Source organism: Cordyceps javanica, chromosome 4 (genome assembly GCF_051103115.1).
Source record: "Cordyceps javanica chromosome 4, complete sequence".
Classification (NCBI taxonomy): Eukaryota; Fungi; Ascomycota; class Sordariomycetes; order Hypocreales; family Cordycipitaceae; genus Cordyceps; species Cordyceps javanica.
The window spans coordinates 4,410,656-4,435,002 of NC_139298.1; the positions used below are offsets into that span (position 1 = coordinate 4,410,656).

The following is a 24,347-nucleotide window of genomic DNA, read 5'->3' on the forward strand; positions in this document are numbered from 1 at the left end:
TTGGGCTTCAGATTGGCTTCGGCTTGTGCTTTTTGGGGTTGTACTCCGATTTGCAACTAGAGGAAAGCTTTGTCCCGCACAGTGTTCTTTTCGTGCTGTGTGGCGGCGCACTATGGCTGAGGGAATAGAACAGCACCAAAGATAGGACCACTCAGCGTGGGAATAAAAGATTCTCTATCGCTTACCTAGACGGGGTCAGACAGATCATCATCAGCCTCCCATAGTGTATCCCTCTTTTGCCCATCTTGTTAAGAGGTTGAGACCTCTAGCTTTGATAGCTGCATACCCATGTATGCAAGATACTATCTGAAATCACTCCAATTCGCCCTTATGAATTTATAGCCTAGAGTTATTGCTTAGTAGTTTAGCTATTCCATTGTTCATCACCTTCACCTTAACCTTAATGTTTGTCATTTAGCGTACAGTTGAGATTGACAACTCCACATCATGTTCCATCTTCTCTACTCATCTTTTCCATCGCCATAAGTCCTCTCCTCAACAAAATCACAGTGCCTTCAGCGCGGCAGTAATAAAGCACAACCAAGCCGGTAAGTCCGTAATCAAGGCCCGAATCCAGTTCATCCGAAGCCAGGTAACCCTAAACAACAACGTTACCATTTGGGATATCCTTCTCAATGATCGCTATCCGGCGCAGTGCCGTGGGCGCAAAGAACATGTGCGCAATGCTGAAGAATAGGCCCCAGGCGTACCACGCTGCCGCGCCGGGCCGGTCCTCTGGTACCAGCAAATTGATAGTACCCAGAGCGTAACTGACGGGGTAAAATATTACGAGAACCCACTGCCATCGAAGACCACCTCTGGTCCACCAGACCGAAAGGGCCGAGTTTGCCAGGGGGCGAATAGGGTCCTTGACCCAAGTTCCGAAGATCAGATGCTCGTCGAGGGCAAACATGAGGGTCATGGAGGAGACGAGGGCAGGGCTTAAGCGGAGCAGCCGGATGGCCCATGCAGTAAAGACCATGGTTCAGTGGAGGTGATAGGTTTGGTAGATAGATAACTCGGCAGAATAGTAGCAGCGTAATATTGCCCAGGTTGCAGGGCTGATGAGTAGGTATGAACGTGGTTTCGGACCTTAGGGGACTCTGAAAGTGATTGTCAAGGGGTTTTGCATTTAGACGAATAGTGCCTTGTTATTGCGCAGATTAAGAGAAGATGGGAAGAACCCTACGTGGATGCAGCATGAAAAGTCCCGACTACCGGAGCCGACCAAAGAGCGAAATATTGCTGCTCGGAAACCCTGTCCCGGCTGAATCTCCCGAAATATTATTGGTGCGACTGCTTGACGGCATGTGTTTTGCATTTTATCCGATGGTGAAATGAGTAGTGATAATCTCCGTGATCTATTGGTACACAAAACTATCGTTGGTTATCTTTTCCAGGAACTTCCGCAGCTGTGGTAAACGCCTCAGCTCGCTATAAGATGATAACCAGTATATCGTCTGATACACTGGAAGTTGGATAAAGTGCCTACTAGCAAGACTATTCAATGAGGTTACACGAAAGTGACCTTCCCATTCCAGCTTCCTTCATAATGGCTTGTACACAAGGTTATGAAGCTGGCGCATCTCCGCCCTCAGTGCTTGTGTTCCTACTCTATCCGCGGGAAAATCCGCGCCTGCTTCACTTTTTAACATTGAATCAAGGAGCCGTCGAGGTATAGCACTGCTGTGAGCATTGCTCTCTCCGCCAGAGTTAGTCTCGCAGTCATCAGGATATCCAAGCAGGCGTCCGATTTTATCTATCATTCGAATCACAGCCTGGATAAGGACAATGATTTGCAGATCTGGATCGGTTGGTATTGATAAGCTATCGATGTTATGGAACGAGATAGTGAAGAGGCTGATTTCACGATTTTTGGTGCTTATTGCACCTCTAATGGCGGCGAAGACGTCTCGGCAATTATATATGAGATTTGTGTGGCAGGAAAGCAGTAGAAGACTCGTGGGCATATCAATGCGGGGGTTGTGGGACAAGTCTTGCGGCGCAGTAGAGTCGGCATTGCGGCCAGATCGAAATCTCTTTCGCGGTGGTTGACCTGTTGCCTCAAGCATGCGGCCATTTAAATCCTCGGCAGTGTCTCCCTCGATTGAACTCAGTCGGCTAATACCCATTGTGCTAGACTTGAGATTTTCGTGCGAATCGTACCTGGAGGGATGCGGCGGTCTCGCAGAACGGAGAATCTCGACAAGAAGCCTGTGGTATGTCTGAATACTGTGCATCATGAAGATCACAACATCATTGAAAGTACGTTTTTCATCTGGCGGCGTAGCCAAAGCTGTCAACCTTGAGTTTGTGCGGATGTCTGCGCACATGTTTACCGTTGAGCCCACGGCGCCTAATTGTCGGGAGAGTCGCATGTTCAGATCAGATAATTCCTGCATGGTTTCTTGGCGCATCGACAGAAAAAAGTCGGAATCATTGTTTTGTTCGGTAGCATCGACTCCCGCGCCTTCGTCTTCAGTGAGAGTCGGAATGGCTTGGCTCAATGATAGATCCAATTTTGAATTGAGATAGAGGTCTGTCGCCACACTTGCAGATTCTTCTTCAAGTGTAGTCTCCACAGAAAAGGCAAAGTCAAGGGATTCCAAATACTGCGCCGTGGCACTCTGTAACGTTGGATCAATGGGCACATCGTCTAGACCACGCGTTGACCAAGCCTCACTACTAGGGACGAAGTCGATAGAAGGCATTGTTTGGGATGATGGGGTAGACAGTGGCTGTGAACGTGTTGTCTGGGATGTGTTTTTGGCAATGCCGTTGAGTTCCTCGGTCTGATCCTGCCCCATGCGTCTTGGCCTGCCCATGCGCACCGATGAATCGATGATGCATGTTGCACCCGCCTTCTGGCACCTCTCACAAGCAGCGTTGGGGTTCAGACTCCGTATGCATCGGAGCTTCTGTCCTCTGCATCTATCGCAGGCGAGTTGTTGAGTCCTTTCCTTCCTTGTGGTTTTTGTTATCCCCGACCCTGATTCTAGTCCAGAGAGGCAACTGTGGGTATCTGGACGTGGCATGCTTAACGCGGCAAAGTGTCAGCAAACTAATAAGGCAGAAGAAGACATGAGTGAGTGGATATACCTATATAATCAACACTATACCGAGAATCATGGATGTATGGGCTTTTATTCCATGTCTCACTGCTGTGTGGGATAAGCTGTTACACAGCTACAGAAACAAGCAGTCGTCTGATGCTGCCTCTGACGAAGGAGTGCTCACATGAGGTGGATTGTCGAGAGCGATACGGGCAGCGCGAATGAAATCAACGGATGGATGGGAAACGGATAGATAAGACCTAACTGGTAGTCATCAATAATTAGTCCTTTATTGACCACTGGGGAGAGAAAAGACCGCTCTCAGTTCGCCCACAGGGCTAGCCGAGTGTCTTATGGCGAAATTCTTACACGTGACATATATCGTGACACAACTGCAGCACACCACAGAGTTTGAGATGGGAAGAATAATAGTTGATTGGAAGTTACGTTACGAATCCATCTGAACTTTTTTTTTTTGCAATTTTGCCTGGGATTGACGGCGGACAGCGGACAGCACAAACTTTTCGGGGTCGTTGCCAAAGTACAGGGTGGGCCGTTCTCCTCCGATTGGTATAACCTTGGTTCGGTCTTTTTTTGTTACCGTAAATACACCCATCTGCCAGTAAATAGGGGCGGTGGCGCCATGTGGCGGCTGCTGAACGGCTGAGGCGGGAACACGCATGCAATTCGTGATTTTACAATCGTTTTTCAAGATGGCCCGTGTTTTGGGATACTCAGTTAATACACGCTTGCTATTTTGAAGTGTATTGAGGTCCTCGTTATTGTTGTACAATCTCTGATCCGTAACTTGGCCTCGTAGCATCTTGCGTGAGAGAACAGGCTTTGCAAGACAGGCTGGAAAGATAGATGTAGAGACCAGGTGTGAGAGACAGGCTTGGAAAGCAGGCTCGGGAAAACTTATCGAAATAGAAACCGGCCAGGGAAATCGGGTTGGTTAACGGGCTGCGGATACAGGCTGGGGCAACAGCCTAGCGAAGCACCTTGGGAGATGGTCAGACAGCGCAGCGTCACATTTAGGTCGGAACATGCCGCCTGCCTCTGTAGCTTAAATGAATATTTGCTATGGAATCCCCGGCACAGCCTGCCTAGCGGCATTCTTATCCGCCAGAATGCGGAGGAGGCTATAATTCCGGCTTTGGGCGGTGATACCCTCTCTAGAGGACAAAAACCCCTGCAGCCTTGTCAGTAATTGTTCTATGGGGCAGAGGAGCTATGAGTACGAAGCAATAAATTAGGGCTGACAGCTCATGCAGTTGGCTGGTAGCTCATGCAGTTGGCTGGAAGCTCATGCAGTTGGCTGCTAGCTCATGCAGTTGGCTGCCAGCGTATGCAGTTGGCTCTGCGGCCCGGCTCACTAGCGCTATCAGGATCACCCATTTTCTTTCCTGCTCAATTACAACACAAGCGCATAAAGGCAGTAACGTTGCTTTTGTTGCAAGTGAGCCTGCAAGGGGTTTGTCAAATGAGAAGTATGGGCGAAATACTGGTATGTAGCTCTTACCTGCGGGTTGAATCCTCGGTTCGGTGATCTGCTTCTTCGTGTCTTACTATTGTTCAAGATTTCGTCGAAAAGATCCGGAGCGGTTTCCCAGCAGCAGCAAGCATCAGATCAATCTAAAAGATCTCATCCAAAATATGATAGTGCATGACTAGCTAGTCTTGATGGCCTATTCTATTGAATGCTGCCTGTTCTCAAATCTCACAATGGTATCACGATGCGCTCACTGAGGCCTCTTTCTCGGCTGTATCTTTTGCCTCCTCCTCGGTCGGCTTGTCCTTCTTGCCCACCATACCAAAGTCAGTGTCATTCTCCTTTCTGAGAGGTATCTGCTTGATTAAAGCAGCTGCGATGAGCCCCACCGCACCAAACGCAATAGCAACTTGCCATGTCCGCTTGAGCGCGACGCTCTGCACAGAGACCACTTGAGCACGCGTCTCTGGCGATAGTGAGTCGAGAAAGTGAGATTGTGCTGCTCCGTATGCTCCGCCGGCCTTGAACTCGGCAGTCACTCCAGGATCATTGATGGCCCCCGAGGCAGCCAGTTGGGCGGCACGGCTGGTGTACACAGTGCCAGCAATGGCAACACCCCACATGACGCCAAAGCTGCGCATAAAGCCAAACGTCGCCGTCGCCAGTGCGGTGTCCTTGTCAGTGAGCGGGGCCAGCAGTGCTGGGAGCATGGCCGCCATACCAGAACCCGCGCCGAACGACTCGACTACTTGGAAGCCCACCCACGCACCTGTACTTGAATGCTCGTTCAGGAGCGTAAAAACACCGAAACCAACGACAACGATGGCAAAGCAAAAGACTAGGATAGGCTTGTAGAATCCAAACTTGCTGAGCAGTAAGCCGCCCATGATGGCGCCCGGAAGAAGTGCCAGAATAGTGGGGAGAATATCGATACCTGCTTTGTACGCAGATACAGCAAGAACACCTTGGAAGTAGACCGGGAGGAAGTAGAGCACCCACATGGTAACAATGCCGTGTAAGAAGGTGAGGAGAAAGACAATGGAACTAATCCAGTTGCTGAAGAGATGGAGGGGCATGATGGGATTGGGCGTAAGACGCTTATTGCCTTGGATAACGACAAAGGCTCCCATTGCGGCCAGGCCGACAAGAAGCGGCACAAGGACCTGATAAGACGACCACGGGTGTTGGCCTCCTGCCCAGCTCAGGGAAATCAGCACTGGGACACATCCGCCAATAAAGAGCATGTTACCCAGCCAATCGAGGCTCGAGAATTTGGTGGCCCACGTCTGGGATTTGTCATATTTGACGTTCAAGAAAGCAAATAGCAGCACAATGGCAACACCGCCAATTGGTAGACTCATGTAGAAGGCCCAGCGCCAGGTGCTGTAGCTGGCGAGAAGTCCGCCAAATAGAGGACCCAAAGCCGCTCCAATACCAACCATGCCAAACACAGCACCCATGTAAGTTCCTCTCTCGCGGAGCGGGACAAGGTCGCAGATGACGATTTCGCAAAGGACGCCGATGCCTGCGCCTCCAATCCCCTGTATAGCTCGACCGGCGATCATTGCAGCCATACTATTGGCTCTGTACAGGTCCCCAATTATTAGCAAATATAAAAGCTTCATTGCATGGCTCGAATGTGAAGAAAACGAGAACTCACCCGCCACAGACACCACTCCCAATCATAAAGACAGCCCCAGACAGAATCAGTGGCCATCGACGACCAAAAACGTTTGCAAGCTGGCCAAACATGGGCATAAGAGAAGTCCTGTAAGGAACATGGCCCAGGATCGGTTAGATAAATAACTACGCAGAGCTTGTGAGCGGTTTGATTGGGGAGCTTACATGGTCAAGAAGTATGCGTTGGAAACCCAGATGAACAGTTCACCACCACCCAAATCGGCGACAACCGATGGCATGACCGTAGAGGTAACTGTGGCCTCCAAGGATGTGAGAAGACTGATGATAGCAAGGACGACGATAATGGCCCAGAATCTTGGTCCTTTCTCAAACTTTGGTGTGTTCTTTTCCATGGTCGCATCCGGGCTACTGATTGAAGTCTCTTTCGATGCCGCAGTCGAGGCGACTGCATCCTTGTCTGCCATTGTACGCGATTGGTAGTAGACAGATTGAAGCAGAATGAGGTGCAGGCAATCGGCCGTTCGTGGGACTTTTCGACAGGAGGCATATGGGGCCTTGGAAAGATTCGCAGCTGCGGCTGGATGGAAGCAACTGAAATCATTGGCTTATTTAAAGCCGAATGAAATCCAGAAAACATGGTGGCGCGGCTTGAATGCCCCCATACTGCAATGTGAAGGGCCGCGGAGGGTTTCGTGTTCCCAGGCAACTGTCCACATCAGCGATCAGGGTTGCAAAAAATAATGCAGCGCAGCTGACATACTTTCAAGGGAGCTGAAGAGCTGCCTTTTGAATTTGCCCAAAATCCATGTTGTTTCACCAGCCAGTGCGGCACACCTGTCTGCCTGCTAAAGGTGACATGTCTATTTCCCGCGTTTTGGCGGTTGGCAGACCTCCCCTCACCTCACTATGCCTGCAGTCATAACATGCCGGCGTGTACGGAGTACTTCCTTGCCGATGAATTCATTGTACCAGTAAAACAACCGTAAAGTAAGATGGAGACCAAAGTCGTTATTTTCGCTGATTGGCTGGGCCAAAAACCTCCGAGGAGGGTTTCCTATTAACTACCAGATTAATTTGTGGGGCGATGTTATTCTGCTGCGAGGCTCTGTCCTCCCACGGAGATTACTTTAGGCCTCCCATCATCCTCAACACTTTATGGATCAACTCGTAATCGGAGTCTCATTTTCAAGCATGAAACCGGCGAATCAATTACTTTTTTAAATCTACCCGAAAACCTACCCCGACCTCGTGCTTCATCGCCAGCCCGTTCTGCGCTTCTGTGCATGCGCAATAGCAAACAATGCTCAAGCCAGCAGTCCGGCGCTCTGCCTGCGACCAGTGTAGGGCAAAGCGAGTTCGATGCCTTCGTGATCAGAACAACACGACACCGTGCGCCCGCTGCTGCTACATGAGTGCACCATGCGTCACAAGCGCCTCGGGCCGCCCAGGCAGACCACCCAAGCAGACTTCTCTCAAGAGCAATGGCACCTCGAGCCCTAGACGCAGTGCAGCAAGCCCTGTTTCCCCGCCTTTGCCCTGCGGCGTTCCGACGTTGCGAGACTTGCCTCACGACGAGACTCATGTACCGGCGCCTACAAGAGAGCCACCTTTCAGAACAGGTAGACACACACCCGAGGGCTCGCTATGCCGTAGTGCAGCTCAGCATCCTGCCGTTCCCAATTCCCCTACGCACTCGGCTTCGCCAGGAAACTTGTTGCCTCTCGAGCTACAGCCAGATTTCTGGGTAGTACCGGGTAACAACGCCACTTTCTTCGGCTCTCATTCCACACATGACAGCCCTTTGCTGGCCCAGGATATGATTCCGTGGCTCCTCAGTCCAGATAATCAACTCAATGCATTGATTGACACGGATGGAGCGACAAGCTCTGCTCTCGATATGGATATTGATCCTGTCCTTGACCATGACGAGGGTCTTGTTCCGCTTGCTCCCACACAAGAAAGCTACAGCGCAGCCAGCTCTCTGATCAGATTTCGAGAGGACGTAGATCATCGCATTGCCATGGTTGAGATTTATTATTCAGAGCCCTCAAAGGTCTTGCAGCGCTGCGAAGACGAGGACCCCGGCCGGGATGTTGAGAATCCAGCAGCAGCACTTCTTACATGTTGCAAAAGATTCATCGATATCATCTGGAATTTGATGCCGGCAGATCGCTCGCATACACAGACCGGGGATGTACTCGATACCGAGATCTTACTTCTGGTTCTCTCTGGCTATCTTGCGTTGATGAGACTTTTTGACTCCCTCTTCCACCGCATCCACAAATACCTGTGCCAGGTGTCGCCCGAGTCGTATTTGTCCATAAAGGTCAAATCGGTGCTCCGTATCGGAGGAATTTCTTCGCTGCAGGACATGCCGCTAAAGACGTATGCCTTAGGTATTCTCGATGCCATTCAGTGCCAAGTGCAAACCCTAGAGCGCTGCATGGGAATTCCAGCCGAGTACTGCCTCTCGGGCGAGCCAGCCGCCGCATCCACTACTGCCGCCCCGGGAATGTTCTCCCGTGTAGATCGAGCACGCTTGTTTTGGACGGTTATGGCCCAAGAGGATGTCAAATCACGGCGGGGTACTAAATCGTACGTAGAGTCCATACGAGTCAGTATAAAGGAGTCAATGGCATTTCTCGATGAGTAGGGTTAGCTTGAGCTGTTTATCATCATTGAACCTGCTACCTAATCTTGCAAGGGATATACCAGCTTCTGAGCGGAGACCTCTTTACGCTGCAAAGCCCCCATGCCATCAATTACTTTTGCTAATCCGCCCTGGTTCACCTGAATGGGATGTGGTTCTAATTTTCCGGACTCGATTAAAGCGGCAAAACGCTTGATCCACTCATGAAGCCAGTCGTGTAGCTCTGGGTTTGCCTTGCGATAATACCCTCCGGGTAGTTCTAGTTCTAGTCCTGCCACCTCCAAGCCCATAACCCAAGTCGGCTCGACGGATTTCCGCAATGTGGCCATCAGCTCGTCCGGCAGAAGCTCAAATCCAACGTACCTGCCGCCACCACGCCCGATGGCGGCGTAACACTGGCGTATGGTCTTTGCTTCCGTGATAATGTCCAGCACGTATTCTAGCGAGTTCTCTGTGTAGTTACGTATGTCGTCTCCACACGTTGGCGAATGGTAATCAAATGCCTTCTCAGCACCGTACTTTTCCACCAGCTCAAAGTTCTTGGGTGAGCATGTTGTAACAACACGATAGCCTGACCTGTAGAGAGTACTGGATCAGTCTTTGCTTACTTGTCACGGCAACTGGTAGTGTCTTCGCACCACCCAAGTCAGAAAAAAGCTTGAACTAACTCACATTTTCAGTAGCTGAATGGCAAAGGTGCCACTGGCCGTCGAGCCCCCATAGACAAGGACAAACATCTCCTCCTTGTTAGGCACCTCTGGCGTTCCAGACAGCTTCATCTCCCACCAAAGCGCCATCCCCACGCTGCTCGCCACAGCACAGCCTATGGATGCCGCCTGTGCCCATGAGAACTGATCAGGCACACGCCACAGGTTCTCGGGCTTCTCAGCAATGTAGTTGGTGAAGGCGCCCGACCAGGGTCGTCGCGCCTGCGACGCCATTTGCGCACCGGCAACGCGGTCGCCAATCCTCAGTCCGCCCGGCGTGCGAGCCACGGCATCGCCGAGGCGCACAATCGCGCCGGAGAAATCACAACCGTCTACGGCACCGGGGCAATGAATTCGAGCCGGCATCTTGTAGTCGCAGTGATTCACTGCCACTGCCCTCACCTTGATGAGGACATGATCGGGCGGCATGTTTGGCATGGGTAGGTCGGTGCGGAGTTCGAAGCACCCTGGTTCGGTGGTTGACTGCACAACTGCCTGCCGCAATGCGGGAAGTGCTGGGAGAATTGCTGTTGCCATGATTTGCTAGTTTGAGTAGGGGCAGTACCGTCGCATGCTGACTCGCCTGCATTCAAGGCGTGGTCAACTCTGCTTTTCACTGTGCTAGACATCTTGGCATGTCTTTCATTTGCTCCGAGAAAAATTGTTCTCGTAATGCTAGTTTCTAGTTTCTTTCGGATATTCGGAGCTGGACGAAGCTTGTGAGGTCGGGACTTTTCCTAAGAGCTTCTCGAGTGCCTCTCTGCACGGATCTCGGGACTTTCTGCTTTTGCGTACAGTGTAGTACGACAGCGAAACAACACGTATCTAGGCTCAGGCCATAAAAAAGAAAAGAAAAAAGTAGCTCAAGAGATTTGTCTACCCTAACCATTTCCTTGCGCAATGATCAGGGAGTCTCGAATTTGAACCTATGTCGAAAATGCCTTGCGGAACCATGTTTAAGACTCTTGCCTATGCAGCACTGTTATCCTCCTTTGCAGCTGCAAATTTGTATCAAGTCCCCCTTAGTCCGTCAAAATTTCTTGTAAATGACGATTTTACACCGAAATGGGACGACAAATCTTGCACGATTAGCAGAAGTACTGCCTACGAAGTGCACGAGGGCCCCAATACGTTTTCCACGTCGGCATCCGATCCCATCAACTCGATTAAAATTTCCCCCGTAATTAACAAGACGAACTGGGAGCAGTGGGAATTCGATGGCATCTCCCACACTGGCATTTCTCTAATGATGGTCATGTTTTCCCGGGATCACTCGTTCTACTTCTTCGGCAAGGGAAATCTGCGCATGGAGATGTTCATGACCACGCCAGACGGCAAGCACCACACTGAGCTTCAATATCTCGAAGAGTCCATCATCCTCGATTGTCCCGATTACACCTACGGCCTGTGGAACAGCTCTGATAAATCGTACTCGTTTTATACCACCAAGGACCTGAAGCATACCAAGCTCGTGTTCGACTCGCCGGGGATTCGTGGCACATACAAGTTGACAGCCACCACGCCTCCCGTCCACGCTGACGGCTCAGCACCGGACCCGGACCGCGGCAACGCAGCCGAAGCAACGGAGCTCTCGCCTGATCTTTACTACAGCGTGCCTGTAGCTGGCGGCGAGGTTGAAATGGACGCCGTTCTGCCGTTTGGGAGAAAGCTAGCCTTTAAAGGCCGGGGCGGTTCTGCCCGTCTTTGGGCCAAACAAGGCTGGCTTGGGCTCAGTGCGAGCTGGGTAGCCCTCCGGGCCTGGGCCGGACCGTATGAGCTGGGCGTCGGCGAGGGGCTTGGCATGAGTGACTTTGCAGACCGCGTCGTGGGCGGCGAGGTTAACGGACCTCAGTACGAGGGCCGCGGGTTAACAGAGCAGGCCAAGTTCCCAGAGTACATTCCACAGTGGGCCATCTTCCTCTTATATGGCGTCGGGTTCTTCGGAAATGGAAAAGACTACGTCGTTGACTTTTTCAGATTCTGGCTGCCGTCCTGGTAATAAAGAAGATAAGGCGCGCTCGTAAAACCCAGGTGCTGAGGTGCGAGCAGCGGATGACGGAAGACGGACGGATCATCGCTGGCAATTGGGGTATTTGTGCTGCACGACTCTGAGTACGTGAATTGTTTTGCACCTCGTAGATCAAATTAGTAGCTCAATATAAATTTTACGTTTCCAAATGCAGAGCTAACGTTCTTGTCTTTTGTTATGATGTGGAATCGCTGAGTAGTTGGGAGTAATTTTTCTTTCATAACAAATACCATTTGATTTCTTCAGGAATTGCACACGACGAGTTTTAGCGGACGGGGCTTCCAGTGATCTGCACCACGGCACCACCCTAGCTGGCAACTCAGAATCGGATTTACCACAGCAATAACGGACATTCGCATTTAAAAAGTACAGTAAAGACCCTTCATTTGCCATCCTTACTACCAGTCCAGTCATAAAAGGCTGTAATGTAAGCCACGTCGCCACCCTTTTTAATAACCATTTTCCGCATAAGACGTCTCTCATCATTCACCATAGCAAACCCCCAAAGCTGTTCCATGACCCAGCCCTTGGTTTGATGAACAATTAGATCAAACAAATTGTTGTCCTCGCCGGGTTCACCTTCATGCAGAAAGCCCCGAGTCAACGCCGAGTCCAGGGGCTTGCCATCGTTGCCAATAGCACTCGACAAATTGACCATACGGGACCGGGCTGATGACGTACCAAATAATGCCGAAGAGTGAAACGTTTCTCGGCCATCTAGGAAGCGAGTTTCCTTCTCCTCGCTAAGCCCGGCAATGGCAATGGATGCAGCTTGGGTGAAAACTAACGTCTTTGCCCCATCTTCATCAACATCGTAAGATACCTTCAGAGTCAACGTAGTGATACTGACGACCTTGCGTATGATCCATGGAATGCCCTGAAATTCAAATGCCGGGTCAAATGAGTCGGAGAGAGCTTTGTTCTGGAAATCTGTCAATATCTATCAAATGATGTTTGCGGCCAATTTTAGCCGCCTAGACCTGCTTACCAATAACCAGGAGCCCGTAAGATCCTGCATCGAAACAGCATCAGGGGTAGCCATTTTATTTCCAAGTACGAGCTGATTCTAGTGCAAGGATGGGGAGATTGTAGAGAAGACAATACGGAGACCAGCTACGTGTCGAGCTAGCCCGTGATTGAGGTCGACTTTCTCACCTAGGATAAATGAAAAGATAATAAAAACTCAGAACGGGGAAATTTGAAGGTCAATTCATGACACCATTAGCTTAAGCCGAATAAAACTAGAGAATGAGGCTGAAGAGCCTAGCCGTGGATGCGAATTACTGGTCGAAAAAGTCCCGAATTCGGCGTCGCGCGAGATGGATTGCACTGCGGGCTTGGAAGTGTTAATTGGGCACCGAATCGGGACATTCAGCAAACGCTGTCAATTTTTCGCGCATGAGAGCTTAATGTCGGATTAACATGTCGTTTTACCACTAATCCACGTAAGTCGCATGAATCAATGCATTGACTTAACCAGCCACGTCGGCGAGAGGCTCTTGCTATTGTGGGCGGCTCTTCTTCACACAAGTTCACAGCGCCAGAAAGCAAGTCTTGGGAGAGTACGCCCTGATTTGACACAGCTTCCATCATGTTTAGATTCTTCTATTCGTCCATTTTTGATTTTGAGTTGACCCGGCTCCTTGGTAGCACGGCGGCCGGCGGCTGTGATGCCTGTGAGTTTCTGACGGCGGTCGGCAAGCTCAAGAGAAACGATGTCGAGTCATGGCATAGTGCTTGGAAAGAACAGGGTGAGCGCGCCGAAGCAATCGCAGAGGAGGCCGCCAGAGACGGCCTGAAGGCAATGGCAAGAAATGGATACTTGCGCGCCTCGAATTATTTTCGAGCCGCGTCGTATCTATTCTCCAATAACGATCCTCGAGTCGTGCCATTATCCGAGAGATCGATTGCAGCCTTCGTGCGCGCAACGTCATTCATGGATGGCGCCGTCCTTTCGGTGCAGATTCCGTACGAGAACGGCATTAGCATGCCTGCGTACCTGTATCTGCCGCCTCGGGAGGCGCGTTTGCCCGGCAAGATACCGCTTCTATTGTACTTTAGCGGAGCGGATTCAACAAAGGAAGAGCTTCACTTCCTGTTTGGCTACTCAGGCCCGCAGCTGGGCTACGCTGTTCTTCTCCTGGAAGGACCAGGGCAAGGCTTGCTGCTGAAGAAGTTTGGACTCCCTCTGCGGCCGGACTTCGAGGTGTGCGCGGACAAGGTATTGGCCTTTCTGGAAGACCTGGCTCGGTCGCAGCCTGAACTGCAGCTTGATCTGGACAGAATCGCTGTGGCGGGTGCCGTCACCGGGGGTTACTTTTCCCTGCGCGCCGCCACGGATCCCCGAGTCAAGGCGTGTGTGTCCATCGACCCTTTTTATAGCATGTTTGAGCTGGCCATGACCCGTGTGCCCCAGTCCTTTGTCAAGCTGTGGGAGAACGGATGGGTCACCGATGCCCTGTTCAACCGAACTGCTGGCCTGCAGAGCTGGATTAGTTTCCAGGCACGGTGGGAGCTAGCCTTGGGTATGAGCAGTATGGGTGTTGAGTCGCCTGCCGCGATGCTACGACGCTTTGAGGATTTCTCACTAGACACTGAGAAGGACGGCAAGGTCTTGGATCGGGTCAATTGTCCTGTGTTGTTGACGGGACCCGGTGGCGGCGCCGAGATGTACTCCTCAGCAGCGACTGGGGCAGTAAAGATTCAGAAGCTGCTCACCATGATACCGGAGGGAAGTAAGGAGCTCTGGATACCTGCTCAAGCCGCGGACGGTGGGCTGTCTGCCAGCGTTGGAGCTTGGCCCTTGTTGGCGCAAAAAAGCTTCCAATTTCTAGACAAGCACTTTGGAATCAACCGAAATGTGGTGTCGGAAAGCAAGTAAATATTCCGAATGGCACTAGTCACACATCATGAGGACAGAATTGCGACTAAGTAAATGAGAGTTAATGCATTGTGATGTAGGAACTAGAAAGGAGGTGCCTAGCTTAACGCTACCCTTGATCACAACATGGCCTGTAACTTACAGTACCACTGTGTAACGCACAGTATTAGTGATAAAGACTTTTTAAAAGATATTCTTTATAAATTTATATATAAAGAGAATAACTATGTTTGCAATAAAATCTACTAATAATAAATAAAGAAAATCTGTCAGTAAGAAATTCTGGTTCTTTTAAAATATACGTAGATATATTATATACGCAAATATGTCGTGTGGGCGGATATGTCCAGCACCTATCACAAGAGGTGGTAGGGGCGTGGGTAGGTACTATCCTCAGTACGGAGTACAAGCCCCACCGTAGGCTAAATCACGGGTAAAGGCCAACTCGGCCAGAGGTTATGTGTGTACATACACGGTTGTCCATCTTTACGTGACGGCTCCTGCAATTCAACGAAACATTCCACCTACAACCTACCGATCTTCACGCTCAACTCGGGTAACTTTTAATGCCGATGAGATGAAAACTGCAAATGAGGCTACATCAACCTCTGGACCATGCCGATTGCTCCTGAAAACGGAGACGCAGCTAGTCCCGGGAGCTGAATACGGGGACAAAATCGCCTTCCTTCAAAATACTCTAACTTCCTGCCATTTTGGGCGCAATTTTGACAGACAGCAGGAGCGTTGGCAAATTATTGGAGACCATTTCAGTCTTGCCAATCGCTTTTGCTACTTACTCGTCGACCACGGTGACAGAGAAACAACTACAAAAGATATACCCCTTGTTCAGTATCAGCTGACGAGTGAGGGCCTGTCAGTATCGAATCTTTTCTGATTGAAATTTAAAACACCAAGACAGCCAAACTCTATAAAAGCTTACGATACTAATAATGGTGTGTGCGTCAGTGTATGCATAGAAGAGCCTGCATCGAAAGAGGTTATACAAAAGCTGGATAAACTCCCATTTGATCGACCACCACGCAAACCGAGGCCAGCAAGCTGGTCACCGTCAAATAAAGACAGGCTAGCATTGATCAGTGCACAAATGAGACGAGGGATTAAAGTGACAATCGATGGCGTTGAGTTTCTGCAAAAAAATCCACAGGAATTCGAGAAATTGAAGAATAGCTTCACGGAATCTGAAAAGGCACAGCTTGCTGAAGGTCTCGCAGAATTAGAATTGGTAGTAGCACCTAGCGCTGCAGCTACCTAGTGGACAGATATTCAAGCTTGACTATGTGTATTATATTTCGTACTACATGGCAGGCTTGACCGAGTGAATATTATCTAGCCCGCAAGCCCGCAACCTCTGCGAAAGTTCATAATCCCGCCACCAACTACGGATAGGTGGGGGGCATTCAGAGCTGCCCCACCAGCCCAATCACATTAGCTAATCATATGTCATGTGTAATGTTATCTCAGGACGCAAGCATTAACGCGACGACTCTAGGAACAAACAACAACCAAGAGAAACTAAAGCAGGCGGCACCGCAGGCATGAGAACTACACAAGCTGCCAAGCCCGTTACACTAACGGGCGCAAATACAATTCACAAAGCCACCATCTCGAATATGTTCCTCTGGGTCATGATATTTGCCCTGGGCTTTGCGCAAAGTTATCCCTGGGTTTACACGCAATGTGAAAGCTGGCCAGTCAAAATTTGGGGTTACCGCGCGGGCTGTCTGGGAGGCTGGTCTGCAGTAGCTTTGGGTCATGGATTTCTGCTGGCGGCCTGTATCAAAGGACATAATCCTATGATAGCTTTATTAACTGCTGGCGCCGTATTTCTAGTGGCGAGAATTGCTGTGTCTGTTAGCAATGCACTGATACAGTATCTTATTCGGGTGGCGACGAGAGGGAGCGATTAAAACCATTTACTTCAATTTCTGACCTTTCATGTCATATTTGGGTTGTAGCGATGCTTTTTGTGGTTAATTTAGCTTATCTAGTGCTGTTAATACTTCTGCGAAAAACTCGCCTAGTTGGCTCTTCTTTCTTTCTCTGCGGTGCTATCGGAGGCCCGAATTTTAGCACATAGACTTTGAATGATTGCACATAGACCTACCTCTCCATTTTTGGACTAATAAGAGGCCAGGATTCCTGCTTACCCATTAACGCTAGCTTATTACTATATATAATAACTCCTTTTCTGGCGGCATACTAGTACCTATTAATAGTAATAGATTAAATGGTAACGCTCGCTAAGCTCGAAGTAAAGGCTTCCTACTTAATTAACTTAGCTCTTAAGAAAGTCCCTAGAACCTCTCTTCCCTCACTAATAATAGGTAGCTCCGTTAGCTAGGCAGGCTAGCTAGGGCAGCCGCGGTAGCATATTAACGTTAATAGCTAGCTTCATTAGGCAGCGCAACGAGAGAGTTCGTTATAGCTAGGCCTCTAGCTACTAGCTAGAGAGTATAGGTTCTATTATAAAGGTAGTAGTGTTCCTTATAAAAATAGGTAGCCTGATTATTAGGTCCTAGTCCGATTAGGTATAGTTATGTGCAATTCTTATCTATCTGCTAAAATTCGGGCCTCGATGAGAAGGGATGGATGGAAGAGAATAGCAAGCGGGCACAAAGCGGGCCCTAACAATCAAGGAAATCGAAAATGAATGTATCTTGAGATTATGAGCGACAAAAACACAGGAAAGAGAGAGGGAAAGAGAGAAAGAACGAACCTCCACCACTTGACCAAAGGTAACTAAAAGAGGAGTTGGGATGAAGACAAAGGCCCGACAAGCAGGTTGCGGCGAGGCATGATTTTCTTCGAGGTCTTTATTTTTCTTTGGGTAACATCCCCCGCTTCTACATAAAAAGGTTCCTGCAAGTCAGTGGACAAAATGCAGAAAGGCTTTGGGTAACATCCCCCGCTTCTACATTAAAAGGTTCCTGCAAGTCAGTGGACAAAATGCAGAAAGGCTGCCGGGGGGCCGGCGTGGGCTGCCGGGCTTGTAGAATGAGCAGCCATGCTGGCAAAAAAACAAAAACGCCACTTCGCCCCTGTCCACCTATCCCTGTGGCTTTCGACAAGGTTGCCGACCGAGGATCACGAGAACCATCGAGCACAAGAATCTCAAAGTGATGGGGGATAGCCCCGATGGCTGAGCCGTCCTTTTTGGTACGGTGTGGCCCACTGTGGAGGCACCTGGACCGAACAACGGCCAACTAATGCATGGCTGATGCAGGCTGGACATCTCCGGTTTCTTTAGTTGTTCTGCAAAGCCTGCAGTTGACGGAGAGAAGGAAGCCGTGGCATTGACGAAGCCGGGGTACGAATATGCTAAGTAACGAGTCAACTACTACTTGGACATAGGACGGCTGGCATCGGGAGTTTTTTACCTTCCGGGATGCGCCTTGCAAGTGCTATATCTAACCCAAAATCATATGCAGGTACTTTTGCACCACCAGGCCACCGATATTGATGAAACCACAAATAAATCCTCTTCTGTTACCAGTACGGTCTGCGGGTTTTCGAGAAAGAGGAACGGTGCAAGCTGTAACGACTTTGAACCCTGCCGGGGTTCGTTCATGGTACATCAGTGGTGTGAATTCTGCGCCTTTTCTCGCGCGTTATGCGCCAAAAATGGAGCGCTGTGCGCCCACAATGGAGAGCAATTGAGATGTGCCCCTTGCACTACGAAACTATTACTTTCATTTGTATCCTTGTCGGATTTTTGTTTCAAGTCTCCGGCGGGTGTGTCCTATTTGGTAAGGTCTGGACCTGCCGTACTACGTAGCATCGTCTGTTGACTTCCCATCACACTTGGGTAATGGTGTTCACACAGGGGGGGGTTATAAATGAGCTGTCTTGCCTGCCGATCCGGAGGCTCGAAACCCAAATATTACTGAGCTGAAAATTCTTCAGGCTCCTTATTATTAGCGTCGAGCTATCCCATCAGAACCCTTCGAGCCTTGCTCACATATACCCCTCAGTCTCCCTCCCCCTTCTCAATCTTGGTACAGACTCATACTTGTAGAATCACAAGACCAAAACAACACACACAAGTAAAACCGACAAACATCCCGCTTCAGGCACACCAACCACAATGAGATGTACTGCTCTGCTCGTTGCCTTTGCCACTGCCGCCATGGCTCTCCCGACTGAAGACGGTAAGTTGACCGTTGTGCCGCCACGATTCAAGCAGGAAAAGAGACGCACCATGGCTAATGTACTTTCAACGAGCTTAGTGGCCAAACGCTCCTTGAAAACTGCCTCTGCAGCTGAAAAGAGCTTCTGTGCCGCAAACCCAGACCACTTCAAGTGCGTCAACAACATAGACTTTTGATGGATGCGTCAACAGGATTGGATATTGGGGCCTTTTTCACGTTGGCTCATATTGCGGATTTTGGTTGGACGAGAGTATATGAGACGTATCAGAGATGCTCTGTAGCAGAGTCTAATTTTCCAAGTGTATTCCGTTTCTGAATCTGCTAAAAATAAACAGTACTGGCGCTTGATTTGATGTGAAGGACACTTTCTACCATGACTAGAGCTAGACATTCTTTCAATACAGCTCAAGAGTGGTTTACAACTCGTTCCCACGGTCGACTGTCATCGGGGCATTTCTTGAACTTGTCCTCCAAATCGTCCGTCTTGGCCTCTTGCCAGCATGCGGTATGTTCCTTGGCCCAAGCTACCAGCTTTTTCCAATCGCGGCACATCTTGACCGTGCCAAATCCAGCTCTAGGATTTTCTTTTCCTGCCGCTGCATTGAGTGCTCCCTTGTAAAGCGGGTAGTCGTCCGCGGCGCACATAACGACCTCTCTCAGCGCCTCGATGCAGTGCGCGGCGTGTCCGTGGCTGTATCGGAAGTCTTTTTCGCCATCGTTTACGTTGTTAATGAACGTTCGCAGGACATACTATCGTGACAGATGAGCATCGAAACAATATTACGTGCCGCTGTATCTCACAAAAGCTTACCACGCAGTGTAACTCATGGGCAGCGGACAGGATGTAGATTCCTTTGCTGTCGTCCCACGGCCACCGAACAGAATGCGGCAAGCCGATTGACTCTGAGTGCCTGTCTTCTAGAGCAACCCAGCCTGCTTCGATGTCAAGTTGGAGTTTCTTCCACGCTGCGTCGGCTTCACTCCTGTCCGGACTTGAATAGATGCTGGAGTAATTTCTAGATGTCGGCACGTTTTGTGCGAGGTTGGCTGTCCGACCCCGTGTTAGCTGAAACAACGACTGCATTGACTCCATGCTCTGCAGAAAAGAGCAGGGTCGGAGAAGAGGGACAGTCTCACCATATTTCGACAAGGTAAGCTCCTTTGACGATGTGTATTCCGAAGACTGCGAGAGCAGGAGCGCGTTGAGGCATACCGAGCAAAACAGCGCGGCACACCAGCAGAGTTTCCATATATTCCTCTTGATAGACTCGTACTTGGACGATTCTGAGGAGTTCATGGAGCTCTCATCTTGGTTCGACTGTTCCGACTGCGACAGCTGGTAATAGCCTTTGACATCCATCTTGGGGGCTTCCATACTGTGCATCGATACGCCCTACAATGAATAGCAGGATTGGAAGGAATATAATGCCTGCCAATCTACAAGGCCCGTCCCCAGAATGGGACAAGTCCAGTACGTTCTACGCCGCTACCATCTTTGATAGGTGCTGCACGAAGCCTACTATAGCGAATTAAATTAGCAACCGTCATACACTAACTACCAACCACACACGCTAATTAGCAACTACACACGCTAACAACTAACCGCATACGCTAGTAACTAACCGCATACGCTAGTAACTAACCGCATACGCTAGTAACTAACCGCATACGCTAGTAACTAACCGCATACGCTAGTAGCTAACCACATACGCTAGTAGCTACTGGGTGCGAGGCGAAAGTTTTACACCCTTGCAAGGTAGCTTTGTTTTCGAGCTAGTCCTGATTAAGCGATACCGCATTTCAGCGGACGCTCCCTAAAGGGTTTAGCGGCATCAAGATACCAGCCTAGGATAGAAAACTTACCCATCACACATTAAAGGCGCTTTTCCTTATAGCTAAATCGGGGTAGGGTGAGTTTTGCCATGCCTAAACTAGGCCGGACCCACTACTGTGCTATCGCATAGAAGTAGGTTAGTCCTCTCTAATTTGATTTGATCTTAAGCAAAACGATAAGGAGCTCTAGCTGCCTTACTATTGTCGTTAATATCTATTAACATTATCATTATTATTATTATAGGGTAGATTTCGTAGCTTAGGTATAGGGCTAGCTAAGTATAGGGTTAGCTTTTTCTAGCTAATATGCCTAGGATATATATACCCTATAGAATATTAGCCCCTACTATTAATATCTATCTTATCTATTTATCTACTTCTACTTATATGATATTCTAAAAACTACCTTACTTACCTTTTACTCTCCCCTTTAGATACTATAGCTAACTACCTAGGATAAGCTTTCTCTCGTAAATAACTAATAGATATAAATACTTCTTTACTTATTCCTAATGCTATTATTATAACTATATTATATTATATTATATCTAAATAAGTTTATATAGTATTTATTTTTAATTACTCTACTATAGCCTAGGTTATATCTACTATAAAATCTCTATTTTACTATATAAGCTCTAAAAAGCTATTAATTATATATAATATCTTAGTAATATAAGCTATATAATATACTATATACTTCCTTATCCTTTCTAGGTAATTATTCTTATAGTAAAACTATACTAGCGTAATAATATCTAAGCTTCTTACCCTATTAACCCTAAAACTATATAAGTACTAATATAGTTTATATAGAGAGAGGTATACTAGCTTTTCTACGCTATAATAATCTATAAAAATATAAGTCTTTACTAATATAATAAAAAATAGTAAAATAGTCTACCTCTATATTTATATTAGTAGTTATAATAGAGCCTAATATACTCTTATTACTATATTTAGTATCTTCCTTAAATCTCTCCTAGTATAGATAGGATAGTATAGTACTACTCCTTACTACTTTATGCCTATATATATCTAGCTTTATTTACTTTATAGGCACTTCCCTAGTAGTTACTATTAGATATACTAGGGAAGGTAGCTTATAGTTCTTTTTATATATAAATTTAGTAAATACAATAAATATATCTTTATTTGTATATATAAGTATAATATAGCTATTTTATACTTTACTAAATAAGCTACTAATAAGTATATATAGGGTCTTACTCTAGCTTACTACTAATATAGTATATATTATAAACTTAGTTTATCTAGAGCTAACTAAAAACTTAAAAGGGGGTAAGCTAATAAACCTACCTACTACTTAATATAAGTATAGTTTTAGTAGTAGGACTACCTATATTTTATATAATATAGAGGATATACTATATAATATAATTACTTATAATTAAATTAGGCTATAATTAAATAGCTAGTAAGATAGTATAGAGATATATTTTTAGGGGTTATACTAGTAAATTAATAATAAAGAATAGTAATATCTATATATACTATTTCTTATTCTACTACTATACCTAAGTAGGGTAAATAAAGTATACTATTAGGTATTATAGTATATACTTTCTATATCTATATACGTTATTAGGGTAGATTACCTCTAGACCTATCTTTACCCCTTAGGGGTAATATATAGTATAGTATCTTAATATATTATTATCCTATATTATTAAGTAGCTTTTATTATACCCTATAATAGTAGTATTATAGTAAAAATAGATATATATATACTTATATTATTCCTTTATAATACTATTATTATATATAATATACTTAAGTATATAAAAGCTATACTATAGTTCTATAAACTAAAGCTCTATACCTAAGAGAAAGCTTTATATATATATAGTTATAATAAGACTTATACTATTTTCCTTCTTTTCTTTTACTTTAGATAAAGATATATTATACTAACTAGGATAGTACTAGAGTAGCTCTATAATTACCTAACTAGACTAAGGGGTTAGCCTTAGCTAGTTAGCTAGTATATAAGTAGTATAAAATATAGTAATCTATAAGTTATTTATATATAATTAATTACCTAAGCTTACCTATAAACTATACTACTAATACTACTATTACTATATATAATAATATTAAAATAGATAAATTATACTAGCCCTTATTAGTTAATAAAGAGGCTAAAGTTAACTATAAGTAGGGAAGCTACCTTTTAGGCTAGCCTATCCCTACGCTAGTAGGTTACTCTCTATAAGCTTATATATACTTATATCCCTTTTAAGGCCCTAACCTATATCTAGTACTAGCATAAAGAGAGAGGCTAAAGAATATTACCTCCTAGTATAGTATAGTACTAAAGTTATCTAGTATATATATAATTATATTAGGTAAGGTAATATACCTAGTAGTTACCTAAGGTATATAGGCTTTATTAAGTAGTTTAATAACTAGAATAAAGTAAACCCTAATAAGAAGGTAAAGGTTATTATAGGCTAGTATTAAAAGGCTATAACTAAAGAGTTTATTAGGGAGATAAGTATAAGTAAGGATTAGCTTTAGTAGATATATATTTTTTATAACTAAGGTATATCTATAAAATATAGGCTATATACCTCCCTATATATATAATATAGTATAGTTTAATACTAACCTATCTAGGTATTATAAAAAAAGACTATTAGGTATTTTACTTAGGTAGCTATATACTAACCCCCTAGATACTAAGCTAGTAGATAATTATAACTAGGTCTAGATACTCCTAGTTAATACCTATTAATATAATAGTAGCCTTTTTTATAGTATTAAGGAGGATATAGAGCTATAGATAGCTAGTATTATATAGCTAGGTAGGAAGTGTTATAAACTAAAGTGCTACGTAGGGCAGCTAAGGAGGCAGCCTAAAGAAGCGGCCTAGCAGCGCCTGCGGGTTACATAGTTAGGATACCAAGTTACGTGACTAGATTACCATAGATCACGGTAATCTAGTAGTAATCTAAGGTAATATTAGGATTATTAAGATTACTAGTAATCTAAGTAATCTAAGCCTATAATAGAAAGATAGATAGGTACTTAAGGAGAAGGTATTTCTATAGCTAGGTAGTCTAGATCTCTATTAATTAATCTAAGTAATAGTTCTACTATTAAGAGTTAATCTCTTAATAGACTTATAAGCCTATAATACTACTATAAACTACTTAATAGCTACCCTATAGCTATTTAACCTAACTTACTTCCTAAGAAATAGACCTATCTATGACTTAGAATTAAGCTACTATTATACCTAGGTAGGGCCTTGCATATAGCTACTTAGTAGCTAGGTTACTATATCTAATATTATAGGATAAGACCTAACGTAAGAGAGTTATATGCTAGACTCTTCTTTCTATAGGCCCTCTTTACTCTAAGTATACTAGAGAATAGAGTAAGCTATTAGTATTAATCTTTATCTCCCTCTGTCTAGGTAGCTAGCTACCTAGGGAAGCTATAGGATCTAGTCTTCTAGTAGAAGTTCTATATACTAGAGAGAGCGAAGAGCTACTAGGACCTTAATATAGTACCTTACCCTATACCTACCCTATATAGTAAGTACGTTACCTACGCTAGCCTAGACTCTACTATAAAAATAGCTAAAATAAGCCTTATATTACTAGTAGCTATTACTATATATAGCTAAAAGAGATAAATAGTCTATATATTATACTATATTTATTATATATAGATAATATTGCTATAGTATATTTATTTATTTATTTATTTGATTATTATGCCTAGTAGAGAATCTAATAAGGTAACTATAAGCCTATATTATATATCTTAGGGTTAGGGTTAGGGTTAGGGTTAGGGTTAGGGTTAGGGTTAGGGTTAGGGTTAGGGTTAGGGTTAGGGTTAGGGTTAGGGTTAGGGTTAGGGT

The 24,347-nt window shown here is 46.3% G+C and overlaps 10 protein-coding genes across 10 annotated transcripts; 4 read left to right on the forward strand and 6 right to left on the reverse strand.

Annotated features, from left to right (window-relative positions):
- Positions 1-598: 598 nt before the first annotated feature.
- On the reverse strand, positions 599-982 carry V2A60_007249 (uncharacterized protein; the record flags this gene model as incomplete). The annotated part of the gene is made up of 1 exon (XM_083258534.1): positions 599-982. One exon carries the CDS (start codon positions 980-982, stop codon positions 599-601), a length of 384 nt encoding a protein of 127 aa, XP_083114660.1.
- A 565-nt stretch (positions 983-1,547) lies between these two features.
- Positions 1,548-2,711, reverse strand: V2A60_007250 (uncharacterized protein; the record flags this gene model as incomplete). Its single annotated transcript, XM_083258535.1, has 1 exon — positions 1,548-2,711. The coding sequence occupies one exon, from the start codon at positions 2,709-2,711 to the stop codon at positions 1,548-1,550; it is 1,164 nt and encodes a 387-aa protein (XP_083114661.1).
- Positions 2,712-4,784: 2,073 nt separating this feature from the next.
- V2A60_007251 (uncharacterized protein) lies at positions 4,785-6,650 on the reverse strand (the record flags this gene model as incomplete). The annotated part of the gene is made up of 3 exons (XM_083258536.1): positions 4,785-6,129; positions 6,206-6,313; positions 6,391-6,650. 3 exons carry the CDS (start codon positions 6,648-6,650, stop codon positions 4,785-4,787), a joined length of 1,713 nt encoding a protein of 570 aa, XP_083114662.1.
- Positions 6,651-8,083: 1,433 nt separating this feature from the next.
- V2A60_007252 (uncharacterized protein) lies at positions 8,084-8,839 on the forward strand (the record flags this gene model as incomplete). The annotated part of the gene is made up of 1 exon (XM_083258537.1): positions 8,084-8,839. The coding sequence occupies one exon, from the start codon at positions 8,084-8,086 to the stop codon at positions 8,837-8,839; it is 756 nt and encodes a 251-aa protein (XP_083114663.1).
- Positions 8,840-8,877: 38 nt separating this feature from the next.
- On the reverse strand, positions 8,878-10,080 carry V2A60_007253 (zinc-binding alcohol dehydrogenase family protein; the record flags this gene model as incomplete). Its single annotated transcript, XM_083258538.1, has 2 exons — positions 8,878-9,412; positions 9,509-10,080. 2 exons carry the CDS (start codon positions 10,078-10,080, stop codon positions 8,878-8,880), a joined length of 1,107 nt encoding a protein of 368 aa, XP_083114664.1.
- A 400-nt stretch (positions 10,081-10,480) lies between these two features.
- V2A60_007254 (uncharacterized protein) lies at positions 10,481-11,542 on the forward strand (the record flags this gene model as incomplete). Its single annotated transcript, XM_083258539.1, has 1 exon — positions 10,481-11,542. One exon carries the CDS (start codon positions 10,481-10,483, stop codon positions 11,540-11,542), a length of 1,062 nt encoding a protein of 353 aa, XP_083114665.1.
- Positions 11,543-11,954: 412 nt separating this feature from the next.
- Positions 11,955-12,614, reverse strand: V2A60_007255 (uncharacterized protein; the record flags this gene model as incomplete). Its single annotated transcript, XM_083258540.1, has 2 exons — positions 11,955-12,494; positions 12,561-12,614. 2 exons carry the CDS (start codon positions 12,612-12,614, stop codon positions 11,955-11,957), a joined length of 594 nt encoding a protein of 197 aa, XP_083114666.1.
- A 549-nt stretch (positions 12,615-13,163) lies between these two features.
- On the forward strand, positions 13,164-14,453 carry V2A60_007256 (alpha/beta hydrolase family protein; the record flags this gene model as incomplete). Its single annotated transcript, XM_083258541.1, has 1 exon — positions 13,164-14,453. One exon carries the CDS (start codon positions 13,164-13,166, stop codon positions 14,451-14,453), a length of 1,290 nt encoding a protein of 429 aa, XP_083114667.1.
- A 4,105-nt stretch (positions 14,454-18,558) lies between these two features.
- Positions 18,559-18,798, forward strand: V2A60_007257 (uncharacterized protein; the record flags this gene model as incomplete). The annotated part of the gene is made up of 2 exons (XM_083258542.1): positions 18,559-18,622; positions 18,701-18,798. 2 exons carry the CDS (start codon positions 18,559-18,561, stop codon positions 18,796-18,798), a joined length of 162 nt encoding a protein of 53 aa, XP_083114668.1.
- A 229-nt stretch (positions 18,799-19,027) lies between these two features.
- On the reverse strand, positions 19,028-19,997 carry V2A60_007258 (uncharacterized protein; the record flags this gene model as incomplete). The annotated part of the gene is made up of 3 exons (XM_083258543.1): positions 19,028-19,372; positions 19,434-19,669; positions 19,760-19,997. The coding sequence occupies 3 exons, from the start codon at positions 19,995-19,997 to the stop codon at positions 19,028-19,030; spliced, it is 819 nt and encodes a 272-aa protein (XP_083114669.1).
- Positions 19,998-24,347: the final 4,350 nt, after the last annotated feature.